General features: G+C 48.9%; 1 protein-coding gene across 5 annotated transcripts in view; it reads right to left on the reverse strand.

Moving 5' to 3' along the window:
* Positions 1–18148, reverse strand: part of TDRD1 (tudor domain containing 1) — a 115170-nt gene that overhangs the window by 10695 nt on the left and 86327 nt on the right. For all 5 annotated transcript variants that reach the window (XM_056529467.1, XM_056529464.1, XM_056529463.1 and 2 more), the window contains exons 17-20: positions 14372–14491; positions 6230–6346; positions 2592–2759; positions 1695–1922 (exon numbers count right to left, since the gene is read on the reverse strand). In XM_056529467.1, coding sequence (XP_056385442.1) covers positions 1695–1922; positions 2592–2759; positions 6230–6346; positions 14372–14491 — 633 coding nt within the window. The remainder of the gene's footprint in view (positions 1–1694; positions 1923–2591; positions 2760–6229; positions 6347–14371; positions 14492–18148) is intronic.

An 18148-nucleotide genomic window follows, 5' to 3' on the forward strand; every position in this document is an offset into this window, starting at 1 on the left:
CTGAGCCCTCTACTGCGCCCGCCGAACACTTTACATAGACATATGAGGTATGTGCTTACTCGAGAGAAATTGGGTTTCAAATATAAGTATACATTTTTTTCTTTTACCCCTTGTAAAAATTCAAAAATTGGGTCTACAAGAACAGGCGAGTGTAAAAAATGAAGATTGTGAATTTTCTCCTTCACTTTGCTGCTATTCCTGTGAAACACCTAAAGGGTTAAAACGCTGACTGAATGTCATTTTGAATACTTTGGGGGGTGAAGTTTTTATAATGGGGTAATTTGTGGGGTATTTCTAATATGAAGACCCTTCAAATCCACTTCAAACCTGAACTGGTCCCTGAAAAATAGTGAGTTTGAAAATTTTGTGAAAAATTGGAAAATTTCTGCTGAACTTTGAAGCCCTCTGGTGTCTCCCAAAAATAAAAACTCAAATTTTATGATGTAAACATAAAGTAGACATATTGTATATGTGAATAAAAAAAATGTATTTGTAATATACATTTTCCTTACAAGCAGAGAGCTTCAAAGTTAGAAAAATGCTAAATTTTCTAATTTTTCATCAAATTTTGGGATTTTTCACCAAGAAAGGATGCAAGTTACCACCACTATGTTAAAGTAGAATATGTCACGAAAAAACAATCTCGGAATCAGAATGATAACTAAAAGAATCCCAGAGTTATTAATGTTTAAAGTGACAGTGGTCAGATATGCAAAAAACGCTCTGGCCCTTAAGGCCAAAATGGGCTTGGTCCTTAAGGGGTTAAAGGATGAAAATCTAGAAAAAAAAAGATTCTGTTGGCTGTCCGGGCATGCTGGGAATTGTAGTTTTGCAACATCTGGAGGTCTGCAGGTTGAAGACCACTGGTATAGGAGGTAATACTCAAGTGTCCCCGCCACTCCGGACCCGTCACCGCTGCCCTGGATGTCGCCCTCCATCGCTGTCGCTGCGTCCCCGGGGTGTCCCCGTTGCTTTGGAACGTGTCTGCTGCTGGGTATCCTCACTCTCCGTTGTCGCCATCACGTCGCTACGCACGCCGCTCCTATTGGATGACGGGGCAGTGTGTACGTGACAACGACGAAGGAGAGCGCCGGCCATGCAGGGGATCCCGGCACGGAGCAGACACCGAGGAGGCAGGCAAGGTCCCTCCCGGTGTCCTGTAAGCTGTTCGGGACGCCGCAATTTCACCGCCCGACTGAGCAGCCAGGTTAGTGTCACTTTCGCTTCAGACGCGGCGGTCAGCTTTGCTCCCCGCGTTTGAAGGGTTAATACAGGGCATCACGGCAATCGGTGATGTCCTGTATTAGCCGCAGGGACCACCGTGATAGGACAGGTTTTAATGTGTATGTGCCATATAAGACGCACCAACTTTTCCCCCCCAGTTTTGGGGAATAAAACGTGCGTCTTATACGGCGAAAAATACGGTACACACATTGAGTTTTATATATATTAAACCAGTCTGTGTATATGTCCAGGTGATGGGGCAGATAGACTCTAGCTGTACACAGAAGGAAGCGCAGATAGACTCTAACTGTACACAGAAGGAAGCGCAGATAGACTCTAGCTGTACACAGAAGGAAGCGCAGATAGACTCTAGCTGTACACAGAAGGAAGCGCAGATAGACTCTAGCTGTACACAGAAGGAAGCGCAGATAGACTCTAACTGTACACAGAAGGAAGCCTTTCACTCTTACCTGAACAGCTCTTCGTCATTGGCGTCCCAGCAACACTTCTTGTCAGCCCGTCCATCACCAGCCTCTCACCCACATGTAGAATGCCGTCCTCCTGCTGCTTGTCCACAGACACGCTATATATCCCCGCATCCAATGACTTAGCTGTGATGAGTACTTCAGCCCCCAGTAATATAGAACTCAATGTGGATGTGGCCTCAGGTGACCAGGACTCAGTAACAGGAAATACATCTACGGAGGGGGAATGTGAAATCATTAAACAGTATTATGGCAAACCAGGAAACTGAATATAGAAAATATAATACTAGAGGTAAATTACAGGATGAACCCATCAAAATGGACCCCAAAGGACAGTCTAGCATATACCCCATTAGTAAGGTGTCCCCCAATGAACAGTGAGCGAGAAATTTAACATGCTCAATTCTTGTTTCCCCAGCACACACCAATACACATAAGACAGTCTTCTTAAAGGGGTACTCCGGTGCTAAGACATCTTATAGCCCTATCCAAAGGATAGGTGACTCCCGTGATCTTCCACGCCGCACCCCGTTAGAATCAGCCCCCGGAGCGTGCTTGCTTTGGGTCTTTTTACTGGCGATCACGGGGACGGAGCATAGTGATGTCACGGCTCCGCCCCCCGTGTGATGTCACGCTCCGCCCCCTCAATGCAAGCCTATGGAGGGGGCGTGACAGCGGCGGGACCCCCGCGATCAGGCATCTTATCCCCTATCCTTTGGATAGGGGATAAGATGTCTTAGTGCTGGAGTAACCCTTTAAGGGGTTAAGTCTGGTCATTGATTTAGTTACTATGTTAGGAAGCTCAACTACATGGAGCAGCAATGCAGAATACTGAAGATTTGGGCTTTACAGACCACTTACTGACTTTCCTGTGCACCTTACCCGCAAGAGAACATTTTGTCAACTGCATGGGAAGCTCCATAAAGCTTTTCTTCATTGGAAGAAGGCAGGAAAACGGGAGGACCTCCACATTGCCATAATCGGCATAAGCGATTCTGGCTGAGGAATCATGGACCTCAAGGACCACAGCTCTGTACCACTGACCATCCTCTGAAAACACAAGACAAAATATATTACATTTGCAATGTTGCTTTCTTTCCTATTCACTGTAATCGCAACGAAATGCTTCACTGTGATGTTTATCTTGCTTACCTAGCACTGACACGAGGCCTTTATGTTAGGACCACCCGTTACTGATAATCAGCCAATAACACTTGTTTGATGGATAATCGCATATTTTGTGAGGCCAATATATATCATGGTTTTCGGCCACACAGGGGATGTATGGCCAATAAAGTCAATGTAGAAAAATAAACCAGCTCACCGCCTATGAATGTTTCTTGATGAGAAGAGACCAAAAAATCCATAAAATCCAAAATTTATTAAATCATGTTAAAATGATACCCAAAAATGGTGAGATATAAAAGCAAGTAGAAACGCCGACGCGTTTCGAATCATATGGTTCTTAATCATGGCACAACCCCATATGCCAAATGCATCCTATTTATACTGTGGGTCTATGCAGACTGAATGACATGTACAGAAATAGGAACGCCCACTCATGACGGAGGTTCCGGGAGGCAACAGTGCAATGATTACACAGGTGAACACATGAAGACGGTAAAAAAAAAAATTGTATAAATTATGTAAACATAGAAGTATATATCCATATGATTGATAATGATATTGAAAAAAATCTAATTTCATATATTTGCATATGCTCACATGTGCGGTCACTGTGCTGCGGGGACCCGCGTATGTTCATGTAGAAGTAATCAAGAAAAAAAATATATTTTATAACTTTTGCTGCTACATGAACATACGCGGGTCCCCGCAGCACAGTGACCGCACATGCGAGCATATGCAAATATATGAAATTAGATTTTTTTCAATATCATTATCAATCATATGGATATATACTTCTATGTTTATATAATTTATACAATGTTTCTTTACCGTCTTCATGTGTTCACCTGTGTAATCATTGCACTGTTGCCTCCCGGTACCTCCGTCATGAGTGGGCGTTCCCATTTCTGTACATGTCATTCAGTCTGCGTAGACCCACAGTATAAATAGGATGCATTTGGCATATGGGGTTGTGCCATGATTAAGAACCATATGGTTCGAAACGAGTCAGTGTTTCTGCTTGCTTTTATATCTCAACATTTTTGGGTATCATTTTTTTTAAGATGATTTAATACATTTTGGATTTTATGGATTTTTTGGGAGCTGGAAATTTTTGCAATTTTTTGCACTTTTTCGTTTTTGGATAATGTATGGACTTTACGACTTTGTTCACATGGCGAAAATTTAGCTATTCTGCTCAAATTGCCTGCAGAACTTTTGCGGAATTTCTGTGTTATCAGAGTCCCATTAAATTCAATGGGGCTCTGAATAGAATTCTGCAAAAGTTAAAGGGGTATTCCAGGCAAAACCATTTTTTTTATATATATCAACTGGCTCCGGAAAGTTAAACAGATTTGTAAATTACTTCTATTAAAAAAATCTTAATCCTTCCAATAGTTATTAGCTTCTGAAGTTTTCTGTCTAACTGCTCAATGATGATGTCACGTCCCGGGAGCTGTGCATGATGGGAGAATATCCCCATAGGAACTGCACAGCTCCCGGGACGTGAGTCATCAGAGAGCAGTTAGACAGAAAACAGCAACTCAACTTCAGAAGCTAATAACTATTGGAAGGATTAAGATTTTTTTAATAGAAGTAATTTACAAATCTGTTTAACTTTCCGGAGCCAGTTGATATATAAAAAAAATTTTTGGCCTGGAATACCCCTTTAAAGACATGTTGTTAAATTTTGCAGCATTCAGAATTTTCACGGCATGAATGGGACAGCGTAATCCCATCGCACATATTGGGGGAGATTTATCAAAACCTGTCCAGAGGAAGAGTTGCTGAGTTGCCCAGAGCAACCAATCAGATCGCTTCCTTCCTTTTATAACAAGGCCTCTGCAAAATGAAAGAAGTGATCTGATTGGTTGCTATGGGCAACTCAGCAACTTCTCCTTGGGACAGATTTTGATAAATCTCCCCCATTGTGCGGTAAATTTAGCAGAATTTCCGAGCGGAATATTTCTGTAGAATTCTGCTCGGAAATTTAGCCTAAAAGGCGGCACAAACGATTCAGTTCTATTCACAAACGAATCAGTTACATTTATAGATTTTTATGTTTCTTCTTACTTGACTATTCCTAAGCTACTGCGCATGTATTGATGTCTATTAAAGTCACTGTGTAGCCCCCGATATGAAGGATTTCATCCTCCGCAGTGTTCCTCATCCTTTAGATATGCAATCATTTTGCTACAGCTTGAGAGCCAAATTGGGGAGCAGTGTCTAATGCTACACGCTGGCCCTGATTCACTATTGTAAACCCCACATGTTTTGTTGGGGGTGGGGTCTGGATGATGACGAAGGCCGCAGTGGTCTTCAACCTGCGGACCTCCAGATGTTTCAAAACTACAACTCCCAGCATGCCCAGACAGCCGATGGCTGTCCGGGCATGCTGGGAGTTGTAGTTTTGCAACATTTGGAGGTCCGCAGGTTGAAGACCACTGGATTGACAGGCGGTGATGATGAAGGGGGGGGGGGGGGGATGATGACAGGCAGTGATGATGAAGGGGGGGATGATGACAGGGTGATGATGACGGGGGATGATGAAGGGGGGGATGATGACAGGCAGTGATGATGAAGAGGGGGGTGGGTGGGATGATGACAGGGGGATGATGACAGGCAGTGATGATGAAGGGGGGGGCTGATGACAGGGTGATTATGACGGGGGATGATGAAGGGGGGGATGATGACAGGCAGTGATGATGAAGGGGGGGATGATGACAGGCAGTGATGATGAAGGGGGGGATGATGACAGGCAGTGATGATGAAGGGGGGGATGATGACAGGCAGTGATGATGAAGGGGGGATGATGACAGGGTGATGATGACAGGGGTGTAAATGACGGGGGTCTGGATGATGGCAGGCGGTGATGATGAAGGGGGGGATGATGACAGGGTAATGATGAAGGGGGGGATGATGACAGACGGTGATGATAAAGGGGGGGGTGATGATGACAGGGTGATGATGACGGGGGTGTTAATGACGGGGCTCTGGATGATGACAGGGGGGGGGGGGATGATGACATGGGGGGGGATGATGTATTTCCCACCCTAGGCTTATAGTCGAGTCAATAACTTTTCCTTGGTTTTTGGGGTGAAATTAGGGGCCTCAACATATTCGGGTCGGCTTATACTCGAGCATATATGGTATTTACTAAGGATTCCACAGAAAATGTGGTGGATTTGAGCTGAGGAAAACCTGACAGATCAGAACATGTGTAGGGAAAAGTGCAAAATTTAGGGAAACCTTCGTAAATACTGTGGAAAAAATTGTAGGGAATTAAAACCCACAAAGAAACCTACACAACACTCTTAGTAAATCAGGGCCACTGACTTTACATAGGATTGAATGGGGAATTTATGTGAGACAAGGTCCACTACTACTTTACTTACCAGTAAACTTGGCACAGCAGGCGTCACCGACTGAGGGTCTGTAACCGTGTTGATCCATCTCTTTGCTGCAATAGTTAAATATTTCTATCATCACCTGTTGGAGTCTCTTCACATCAACTGGTGGGAAAAGGCAAGAAAAATTATACATCAGAAAATATCCAAAATGAAAGATTTCACTGACAGAAAGGATCTCCAGCATTAGAAAACACATTGGTGCTTTTTTTCCCAGCAACTTCTGCCCTTAGGTTATGTGCGGTATTGCAGCTCAGTTGCATTGAAGTGAATAGGGCAGAGTAGAAATACAGTGACCCCCCGACCTACGATGGCCCCGACATACGATCATTTCAATATACGATGGGCTCTCAGAGGCAGCATCAACATACGATGCTTTTGTATGTCGGGGGCCATCGCATAAACGGCTATCCGGCAGCCAACGGATAGCGGTTTACGGTGCCCCGTGTGGTCCGCTGATGATCACTTACCTGTCCTCGGGTCTCCGGCGCGTCCTCTTCGGGATCCCTTGCATGGTCGGTGATGTCGATCGTCGTCATCACGTCGCTGCACACGCCATCCCATCTTGCAATAGGTGCGGCGTGCGTAGTGACGTGATGACGGCGATGGAGAGCGAGGATGCCGGGGAAGCAGAGGCCTTGCCGGAGCGTCGGGGACACCCCGGGGACGCGGCAACAGCGATGGAAGGCGACATCCAGGGCAACGGTGATGGTACGGAGCGGCGGGGACAGGCGAGTATAACTTCCTATACCAGTGGTCTTCAACCTGCGGACCTCCAGATGTTGCAAAACTACAACTCCCAGCATGCTCGGACAGCCGTTGGCTGTCCGGGCATGCTGGGTGTTGTAGTTTTGCAACATCTGGAGGTCCGCAGGTTGTAGGCCACTGTCCTATACTTTACATTGCACGGATCCCTCAACATACGATGGTTTCAACAAACGATGGTCCATTTGGAACGGATTACCATTGTATGTTGGGGGACCACTGTACCACACACAACCTGAGGACAGGTGTGATGCTGTTTTTGAAAGGAAGAAGCTAAATTGTTTTCTTTTTCTTTTTAATCCTAGATAACCCTTTTAACAAAATAGACACATTTCCCCGAATTGTATATTGCAGTGTTTTACAATCTGTTGCTCTCCTGGCTATTGCTAAACTACTACTCCCAGCATGCCCCAACAGCTAAAGCTGGGTGTTCTAGTTTTGAACTAGCCAGTGAGCTACATGCTGGGAAATGCTGATGTATAGATACAATTAGGCAATACTCAGCTGATAAATGTCACTTGTGCCGCATTTTGCTGCTTATTTTCTGCAGCTAAATTTGCTACCCTTTGCAATGGATTCCAAAATATGTAGCAAAATACAGTCCCTGTGACACTACCCTAAGGGTGTATTCACACGTACAGTATCCTGTGTACATATGATTCACAGGATTTGAAGCGGTGTTCATTCATTCAGTCTTTTAGTATTGCTTTTTGTAATTTAGTTTACATTGATTTCTGCAGCATAAAATCTGCAGCTTGAAATACTGCTCATCAAATAATATGCGCAGGATACTGTAGGTGTGAATACACTCTAAGGGTAGGGTCACACACTGCGCATATCTAGCGTATTCGATGCTGCGAGAAATCTGCTGGGCAGCAGGAAATATGCTGCGTATGCGCTAGGAGCAGACAGAAAAGCCTTTCCCTGCTGCAGCCATGTGTGTGAAGTGAGGTTCGGAGGCGGGCCATCCGTCACAGTTATGTTAGTGTGCATCTTAAACTCACTGCACACACAGGGCTGTGGCAAGGAAACGTAGATTTTTTTTTATGCTTACCGGAGGATCCACTGGGGGGATCCATTGGGGGACAAAGAGACCGTGGGTAAATCTTGCTGCCACAAGGAGGCTGACACTAGGCATACAAAAACAAGTCGGCCCCTCCTAGCAGGATATACCCCGCCTACTGACTGAGAAACTCACTTTAGTCCCAAAGCTGTAGGAGAGGACCAACAGAAAAGGAACCCAGCAGGTGTCCGAGGGAACCAGACAAAAAGAGAACCGAACACAACCCCTCATACAGAAAAACCGAACCATAGTAAAGAAAACAAAGGGGTGGGTGCTGTGGCCCCCAAAAGATCCTCCGAGAAAGAGATTTTATGGTAAGCATTAAAAAAAAATCTACTTTTCGGCTCCATTGGGGGACACAGAGACCATGGGACATACCAGAGCAGTCCCTGGGTGGGAACAGTACCCTGAGTCACTGCCGCCTGCAACACCTTGCGACCCAAACCGGCGTCAGAGGAAGCAAAAGTGTGCACCTGGTAAAATCTGTAGGAGGTGTGCAAAGACCAAGTGGCTTGCAAGATTTGCAAGGCCGAAGCCCTATTGCGTAGCACCCAAGAAGCCCCAATGGAACGCGTGGAATGTGCGGTCACCCGAAAGGGTGGGACCTTCCCCTCACTACGGTATGATTCAGAGATGGTGGAACGAATCCACTGCGAAATGGTCACCTTGGAAGCTGGAAGAACCTTGCAACGACCCTCCGGAATCACAAAGAAAGCATCACCCTGCTGGAAAGAGGAGGTGACGGAAAGATAGATCCGGACAGCACGAACCACATCCAGACAGACAATGGGGGGAACGCTCCTTGGCGTTGAATGGAGCCGAACAGAAAGAAGGAAGAATGATCTCCTCTTCACGTGAAAGGAAGAGACCACCTTGGGCAAGAAGGAGGGAGGCGGACAAAAAACAACCTTGTCCTGGTTAGAAACCAAGAAGGGAGAGTGACAAGAAATAGCCACCAGCTCAGAGACCCTCCTAATGGAGGTAATTGTGATGAGGAAGGCAACCTTCCAGGAAAGAACGCGAAGGGAAGCGCCCCGAAGAGGTTCAAACTGAGCTTACCGAAAAAGCACCGAGCACCAGGTTGAGATCCCAAGGAGGGGTGGGAGACCGGTATGGCAGAGCCGCATGGGCCACGCCCTGAAGGAAGGTGCGGACGTGAGGGTTGAAAGCCAACAGCCATTGAAAGAGAATAGAAAGAGCTGAAACTTGACCTTTAACGGAGCTGAGCGCCAAACGCTTATCCAGACTGGATTGCAAGAAGGCAAGGAGGTGCGGAAAGGAGAACTGAGCCTCACACCACCAGAAAGAGGCCTGCCAAGTGCGGTGGTAAATCCTCGCTGAGGAAGGCTTACGAGCCCGCAGCATGGTGCAAATCACCCTGGTAGAAAACCCCTGAGCCCTCAGAACCGCAGTTTCAACCGCCACGCCATCAAATGCAGAGACAGTAAATTGGTGTGGCAGAGAGGACCCTGGGAGAGCAGATCGGGGCCAACCGGAAGACGCAGCGGTACTTCGGTGACCAGCCCAATTACGTCAGCGTACCACGCGCGTCTGGGGCCACCAGAATATCAGGAACGCCCTCCGCCTTGAGTTTCCTAAGAAAACTTGGCCAGGAGAGGCAGAGGGGGAAAGGGGTAGGGAAGACTGAAGGACGACCATGGAATTACGAGTGCGTCCACCGTCAGAGGATCGCGTGACCCTTTGCTACAAAGCAGGGAACCTGTCTGTTGTGGCAAGATGCGAATAGATCCACGTCCGGGGGCCCCTAAAGAGCGCAGATCTGCGCGAACGCCTCCGGGTGGAGAGACCACTCCCCTGGATCTGCGGAGGAGCGACTGAGAAAGTCCGCTTCCCAATTTTCCACACCTGGAATGTGAATAGCGGAGAGAGCAGGCACACAAGTCTCGGCCCAGAGTAGAATCTTGGAGACCTCCTCCATCGCTGAGCGGCTGCGCATGCCACCCTGGCGATTGATGTAAGCCACCGCTGTGGCATTGTCCAATTGGACTCCAATGGGACGACCCTGAAGGAGGATCTCCCAATGGAGGAGGCAAAGAAAAATGGCACCGATCTCCAGAAGATTGATGGGGAGGCAAGCCTCCTGAAAGAACCAGCGACCCTGGACCGTCAGGTCCCGAAACACACCTTCCTGATCCAGGAACCTGACAACCTGCCAGTGGAGGGGAAAAAACGACCGCCCCGGAGAAGGAGGGGAGAGTGGAGCCACCACAGAGTAGACCGACGAACGGAGGGGGGCAGAAGAATCCGGCGATCCAGAGTGGACGGCAACTTGTCCCACCGGGCCAAGATGGCCAGCTGGAGAAGTTGACAGCGGAACTGGGCGAAAGGAACCACCTCCATGGCCACCACCATCCAGCCCAGCATCTTCATGCAGAAGCGAATCGGAACAGGAGAGGGGCACCATAGTTGACAGACACCCTTGTCCTATGGAAGACAAACACGGGCAGCCACCGTGTTGAAAAAGAGACCCAGAAAGACAAGGGACTGAGTGGGAGAAAGATGGGACTTTTCCCGGTTGATCACCCGAACCGAAGGCGGACAGAGTCTGCACAGTGAAATGAAGGCTCTCCAAGTTTTGGGACCGGGACGGAGCTTTGATCAAAAGATTGTCCAGGTAAGAGAAGATCGAGATCCCCCCAGCCTGAAGAATTGCAATCACCGCCGCCATGACTTTGGTGAAAACCCTGGGAGCGGTGGCCAGGCCAAAGGGAAGAGCCACGAACTGGAAGTGACCCACTGGAACAAGGAGGGTACTCAAAGAAACCTGAAAGGCAGCCGCTAAAGAAGGGGAACGAGGAGGACGGGATCAGAAGAACCAGTCCTGGGGAAAATAAACTAACTCTATCCGGTAACCATCGGATATAACGTCCAGAACCCAGGAGTCCTGAACCTGTGCTAGCCAAATGTCCTGGGAAAAGAGATAGACGTCCTCCCACCCGAGAAGAGGATACGGGTGGGGGCGTCCCTTCAGGAAGAGGGAGGCTTACGTTTACCGGACTTGGCTGAAAAACTGCCAGCATGGTTGTCTTGCTTCCAGGAAGGACATGCCTTGAAGGAAGGGGCTTTGCGTGCTTGGGAGGACAACCCGATGCAAAGGACCGAATGGGCAGAAAGGAAGCCATCTTATGACGGGGTCGGAGCGGTGGGGTTTGTTCTGTGGCAGCAGAGAGCTTTTACCTCCAGTAGCTTCGGATATGATCTCATCTACCAGTTTCCCAAAAAGCCGAGAACCTGAGAAGGGCAACTCAGATTTTTTCGAACCAGCATCTGCATCCCAAGCCTTCAGCAACATGGAGCGACGAATGGCAACCAAGTTACCTGAGGCAAAGGCTGTAGATCGTGCGGACTCCAAAGCAGCCAAACAGAGGAAGTCCCCAACCTGAGAGAGCTGACGAGCGAGATCTGCCAAGTCCTCCTGAGGAGCACCGGGCAGGATGCTTTGGTGCTGCTGAGAAGCCCAAACCGAGATGGCCTTGGATACCCAGGCAGAAGCGAAGGTAGGTAACAAGGACAAACCTGCCGGTTCAAAGGCAAACTTTGCCATGTTCTTGATGTTCTTGTCCACTGGATCGCTGGATCCGCCAGAGGCAGGGTAGTTGACTTGGAGAGACGCAAAACCGGAGAATCAACTGCCGGCGGCGGCCACTTGGAAATCAGATCCTGAGGGAAGGGAAACTGAGCTTGGATCTTCTTGGTCCCTTGAAACCGATACTTCGGGATGCTTCTAAGCAAGGCGTCAAATTAAGCATGAGAACTGAAAACCTTGGGAGAACACAGAGAGCGGCGAAAAGAAACTTCTGGATCAGGATCCAAAGTTCTTGGGTCCTACAGATGAAAAGTGTCCCTGATGGCTGACACCAAGCTGTCCACCATATCAGACACGGCAGAGTGGTCCTCATGATCCGAGGTGGATTCCGATCTGTCATCCGCTACTTCCCCTGGAGTGGGATCATGCGGAGGTAGCCTTGAACTGAGGCGTATTAGACCTGGAACGAGGAGTCGGAGACCTGGGATGGTCACCGGGGGAGCGACCCCTAGAGTGGGGGCGCTGCCAGCGAGCTTGGGAAGAGGAGCGAGATTTACGGTAAAAATGTCTATCCCGATTACGAGACTCTGGAGAAGATTATAATAAACCAAAGAAGAAGGGCTCAAAATACTAAAGACTGATTTAAATCATGTCTCAAGTGTATCATCACAAATACAATACCCAAACAGAGTCTAACTAAGGCAAAAAGTTTATGAAAATATTGTATATACTTTATTAGACAAAAGTGCATATTAAAAATCAAGTAAAATAGGAACAGTAACAGACAGTCTACTAAGGCGTCTATTATGTGGGCAGTAGAGATGGGTATAAAGTGCATAAAGAGGAGAATAAAAAAGGAAATATGCTCCAATCAGGTGTATACTAGGGATCGACTGATTATCGGATTGGCCGATATTATCTGCCGATATTCACGATTTTGTTAGTTATCGGTATCTAACCTTGCCGATAATGCGTCTTGCCCACAACACCCGGGGCCCGGAGAACGTGTGGCTGGTCGCTTTTTTGCATCTCCCACACAGCCACGGCAGCCCTCTAAGAGAACCGCAGTGGCTGCACAGTGGGGGTGACGTGACCTCACGTCTAAGCGCAGCAGCGCCACGTCGGAGTTCACTGTGCCACCGATCAGTGCCCCTGTCGCCCTGCTCTCTGTCTCATACAGGTACAGAGCCCCGCTTGTCCTCAGTGTACAGAGCCCCGCTTGTCCTCAGTGTACAGAGCCCCGCTTGTCCTCGGTGTACGGAGCCCCGCTTGTCCTCGGTGTACAGAGCCCCGCTTGTCCTCGGTGTACAGAGCCCCGCTTGTCCTCGGTGTACAGAGCCCCGCTTGTCCTCGGTGTACAGAGCCCCGCTTGTCCTCGGTGTACAGAGCCCCGCTTGTCCTCGGTGTACAGAGCCCCGCTTGTCCTCGGTGTACAGAGCCCCGCTTGTCCTCGGTATAAAGAGCCCTGCTTTAAAATGCACAGAATATCGGTGTAAGTTATCGGCTATCGGCCTGAAAGTTCACAGGGTAACAGGGCTCTGTACACCGAGGACAAGCGGGGCTCTGTACACCGAGGACAAGCGGGGCTCTGTACACCGAGGACAAGCGGGGCTCTGTACACCGAGGACAAGCGGGGCTCTGTACACCGAGGACAAGCGGGGCTCTGTACACCGAGGACAAGCGGGGCTCTGTACACCGAGGACAAGCGGGGCTCTGTACACCGAGGACAAGCGGGGCTCTGTACACCGAGGACAAGCGGGGCTCTGTACACCGAGGACAAGCGGGGCTCTGTACACAGAGGACAAGCGGGGCTCTGTACACTGAGGACAAGCAGGGCTCTGTACACTGAGGACAAGCAGGGCTCTGTACACTGAGGACAAGCAGGGCTCTGTACACTGAGGACAAGCAGGGCTCTGTACACTGAGGACAAGCAGGGCTCTGTACACTGAGGACAAGCAGGGCTCTGTACACTGAGGACAAGCAGGGCTCTGTACACTGAGGACAAGCAGGGCTCAGTACACTGAGGACAAGCAGGGCTCTGTACACTGAGGACAAGCAGGGCTCTGTACACTGAGGACAAGCAGGGCTCTGTACACTGAGGACAAGCAGAGTTCAAAGCGCCTCTCCCAGGCAGCCACTGCGGTTCTCTTACAGGGCTGCCATGGCTGTGTGGGAGATGGAAAAAAGCGACCAGCAGCACGTTCTCCGGGCCCGGGTGATGTGGGCAAGACGCATTATCGGCAAGGTTAGATGCCGATACCGATAACTAACAAAATCGTGAATATAGGCAGATAATATCGGCCAATCCGATAATCAGTCGATCCCTAGTATACACCTGATTGAAGCATATGTCCTTTTTTATTCTCCTCTTTATGCACTTTATACCCATCTCTACTGACGTTACGAGCGAGGCGCAACGTCACGAGCCACTGCCCAACATCGCCAGTCATCCGGCACAGAGCGAAGTTCGCACCATGCACCTGATGTCTGGGGTGCTGCAGCGAAGATTGCGGGGGTCCCCAGCAGCGTGACCCCGATATCAGACATCTTATCCCCTATTCTTTTGATAAGGGTTAAGATGTCTAGGGGCAGAGTACCCCTTTAAGGGTCCTTCACCTTCCGACATCACTGACCCTAGACTTTAGCTTAGATTGGGCTGCATCTCATGGTGGGTGGTAGAGTCTTAAAAGTCTTATCTAGGAAGTTCTCTCCTATATGCAAAAATGATAGGAACGTTTATCTTTTCTTTTCTCACCTCTGTTTTCTTTTGGGAAGACATAGAACAGGTCTGGACTGATCGTCTTCAGAACACACGCGGGGATTGCTTTATCAAGAGGCAAATCCACGGATATCCATGTTTGTGCAACGGAAGCTCCTGAAGAACAGTGAGAAGGATTTAGTGATGCAAATACCAAACTGCTCCTCAAGCAAAATGAGACTACAATGCTCCCTTAATCCGGAGAACATTCCATATTATTCGTGATTTTTAGTCTGGATGAAATCAGGAATTCCATAGTACATTGGGCACTAATGGACCATTTATTAGGGCTCCATAAGCATCCAACAAAAAAAGCACATGACACAACTTGGAGTTTGTTAAAAAGAAGAAAAAAAAAAAAGCCACATTTTTTAGTGACTGTAAAGTGAACAATAAATTAAACAACTATTCATTAGTATGCAGACAAATAATTTCTTTTTTATATAGCAATGTAGCATAGAGAACCACAAACAATACGCTTCTCATTTTATTCCCCCAGTAAGTTGAAGTACCTCACAGTGACTGGTTTCATTAGATGCGATGGATCATGACAAATTCATAAGGCAAAAATTAAAAGGGGTATTCTGGCCTTATACATCTTATCCCCTATACAAAGAATAGGGGATAGGATGTATGATGGCGCTGTGACCCCAGCAATCTAGGTGCAGCCCCCAGCATTTTGAGCCGGGCGCTAGCGAGGTCTGTGCAGTAATGATAGCGGGGTGCCGCAGCGGAGATCCCGGGGGTCCCCAACAGCGGGACACCGGCGATCTGACATCTTATCCCCTATCCTTTGGATAGGGGATAAGATGTCTAGGGGCGGAGTACCCCTTTAAGGTGGGGCAAAAATAAAAATCCCAGCTGTAGAGTGCTTTCTGTTTGACACATAGGAAATCCCCGCTCAGGCCCCTTTCACACTGCCGGTATGCTACGTCAAATACAGCCATCAAACTACTTTTTTTTTTTTGCAGTTTGGCCGTAATTTTGACGGGTCATAACGGCCAATAACAGGTCATCATAGACCCCATTATAGTCAAAGGGGTCCGTCGGGCGCTGTTTTTTTCGGAAAGAATATCAGGAGAAAAAGACTATTTTTTCTCCGGTTATTTTTTCTCCGGTGTGAATGTAGCTTTAGCCAATCATTTGCCACCACAGTGACCCACTTAGGTAATGATTGGTTGAGTGGGAATTAAGAGCGGGATAAGACACAAGCAGTTAGAGGGGTATAGACTACCAGTGTTTTTTTAACACTTACTGTAAAATCACTTTCTCAAAGGATCCATTGGGGGACACAGACCGTGGGTGTATCTTGCGGTCTCCAGGAGGTGTGAAACTATGGTAACAAAAAAAGTCAGCTCCTCCCAGCAGGATATACCCGCCTTCAGGCTCTGAGCTAGTCAGTTTAAGTTCCAGAGCAGTAGGAGGAGACCAATAGGGCAAAGAAAAACCCCAAACTGTCCGAGAACCAGAAGAAAAAACACAACTGAACACACCCTCGGACAGAGAACGAAAGGAAAAAACCCAAAAAGGGCAGTAGCTGTGTCAACCAATGGATCCTTCGAGAAAGAGATTTTACGTTAAGTGTTAAAAAATCTCCTTTTCTCTATCGGCTCTATTGGGGGACACAGACCGTGGGACGTACCAAAGCCGTCCCTTGGGTGGGCAGATAAGTAGTCAGGCAGACGGCCAATCCACTGCCGCCTGCAACACTTTACAACCCAGACTAGCATCATTCGATGCGAAAGTATGAACTCGGAAAAACCTCGAGAGTGTGTGCAAAGACAACCATGTAGCCGCCCTGCAAATCTGCGAGGCCGAAGCTCTACTCTGGAGAGCCCAGGAACACCAACAGAATGTGTGGAATGAGCCACAACCCTGAAAGGTGGAATCTTCCCCTTGCAGCGATAGGCTTCCGCAATGGCGGACTGAATCGACCGAGAAATGGTGGCCTTGGAAGCAGGTTGTCCCTTGCGACGACCTTCCGTAAGGACGACAAAGGAATCACACTGACGAAACAAAGAAGTGATGGAGAGATAAGACCGAACCGCCCGAACTACACCCAGCTTGTGTAGTAAACGCTCCTTAGGATGAGTAGGAGCCGGACAAAAGGACGGGAGGAGAAAGCCCTCATTGAGATGAAAGACCGAGACCACCTTAGGCAAAAAGGAAGGAACTGGCCGGAAAACGACCTGTCCTGGTGGATCACCAGAAATGGAGAACGGCAGGAAAGAACTGCCAGTTCAGACACCCTCCGGATGGAGGTGATAGCAACAAGAAACGCCACTTTCCAAGAAAGGAGGCGGAGAGACATCTCTCTAAGGTGCTCAAAGGGTTCACCCTGGAGGGCACTCAGAACCAAGTTCAAGTCCCAAGGGGGAGAAGGTGACCGATAAGGAGGAGCAGCGTGCGCCACTTCTTGCATGAAGGTCCGGACATGAGAAATAGAAACCAGGGACCGAAACCTGACCTGTAAGGGAACTGAGAGACAACCCCAGTTCCAACCCAGACTGCAAAAAAAAAAGGAGAAAAGGCGGGAAACCGAGAAGGTCACTGGGGAGAAGTCCTGAGCTTCACACCAACGAAAATAAAAACCGCCAAGTACGGTGGTAAATTCGTGCGGAGGAGGGCTTATTAGCCTATAGCATGGTGTGAATGACCTGGGAAGAGAACCCGCCGGCCCTCAAAACCGCGGTCTCAACCGCCACGCCAACCAATGCAGAAACTGTAAATTGGGGTGGCAAGCGGAAGGCGCAGAGGAGCGTCGACCAGGAGCCAGACTACATCGGCATACCACGACCTTCGGGGCCAATCTGGAGCTACCAGAAAGGCGAAGACGTCCTCTGCCTTGAGCTTCCTCATCACCCTAGGAAGGAGCAGAAGAGGAGGGAACAGATAAGGTAGGGCGAACCCCGCGCAAGGAATCACTAGGGCGTCCACGTCCAGAGCCTGAGGGTCCCGGAACTTGGACACAAACGGAAGGATCTTCCGATTGAGCCGAAACGCGAAGAGGTCCACGTCCGGAAGCCCCACAGGTCGCAGAGCTGCGCGAAGACCTCCGGACGAAGAGACCACTTGCTGGGGTCGGGTGAGGACCGATTGAGGAAGTACGCTTCCCAGTTGAACACTCCCGGAATGTGTGTCGATTATGTACGCCACGGCCGTGGCGTTGTCCGACTGAATGCGGACAGGACGAGACTGAAGGCGGGACTCTTAATGAAGAAGACAAAGAAGAATCCCCCGTAATTCCAATATGTTTATCGGAAAAAGGAGTCTCCAGGGGAAACCAGAGTCCCTGGACCGTCCAATCCCTGAACAGGCCGCCCCAGCCCGACAGGCTGGCAACTGTTGTAACAACCTGCCAGAGAAGGGGAAGAAATGACCGCCCTTGGAGAAGAAGGGGGGAGCGGAGCCACCAGAGCAGAGACTGACGGACCCTGCGAGGGAGAACAATCTGACGATCGAGGGACAGAGGAGACCTGTTCCATCGCCAGTTGAAGGGGGCGGTAAGGAAACTGGGCAAAGGGTACGGCCTCCATAGATGCCACCACCCGACCCAGGAAATCCATACTGTGCAGATGGAGACTGACACCTGGGTCCGAAGGGAGCGGACCCCCGACCAGAGCGCCAGACGTTTGTCCGGCGGAAGACAAATGCGGGCAGAGGCCGTCGAATCGAATTCCCATGAAGGTTAGAGACTGGGTAGGACAGAAGACTGACTTGTCCCAGTTGACCATCCACCCGAGTCAGAGAGTGGATAGGGACGTCCAGATTCTC

The sequence above is a fragment of the Hyla sarda genome, chromosome 7 (genome assembly GCF_029499605.1).
Source record: "Hyla sarda isolate aHylSar1 chromosome 7, aHylSar1.hap1, whole genome shotgun sequence".
NCBI lineage: Eukaryota > Metazoa > Chordata > Amphibia > Anura > Hylidae > Hyla > Hyla sarda.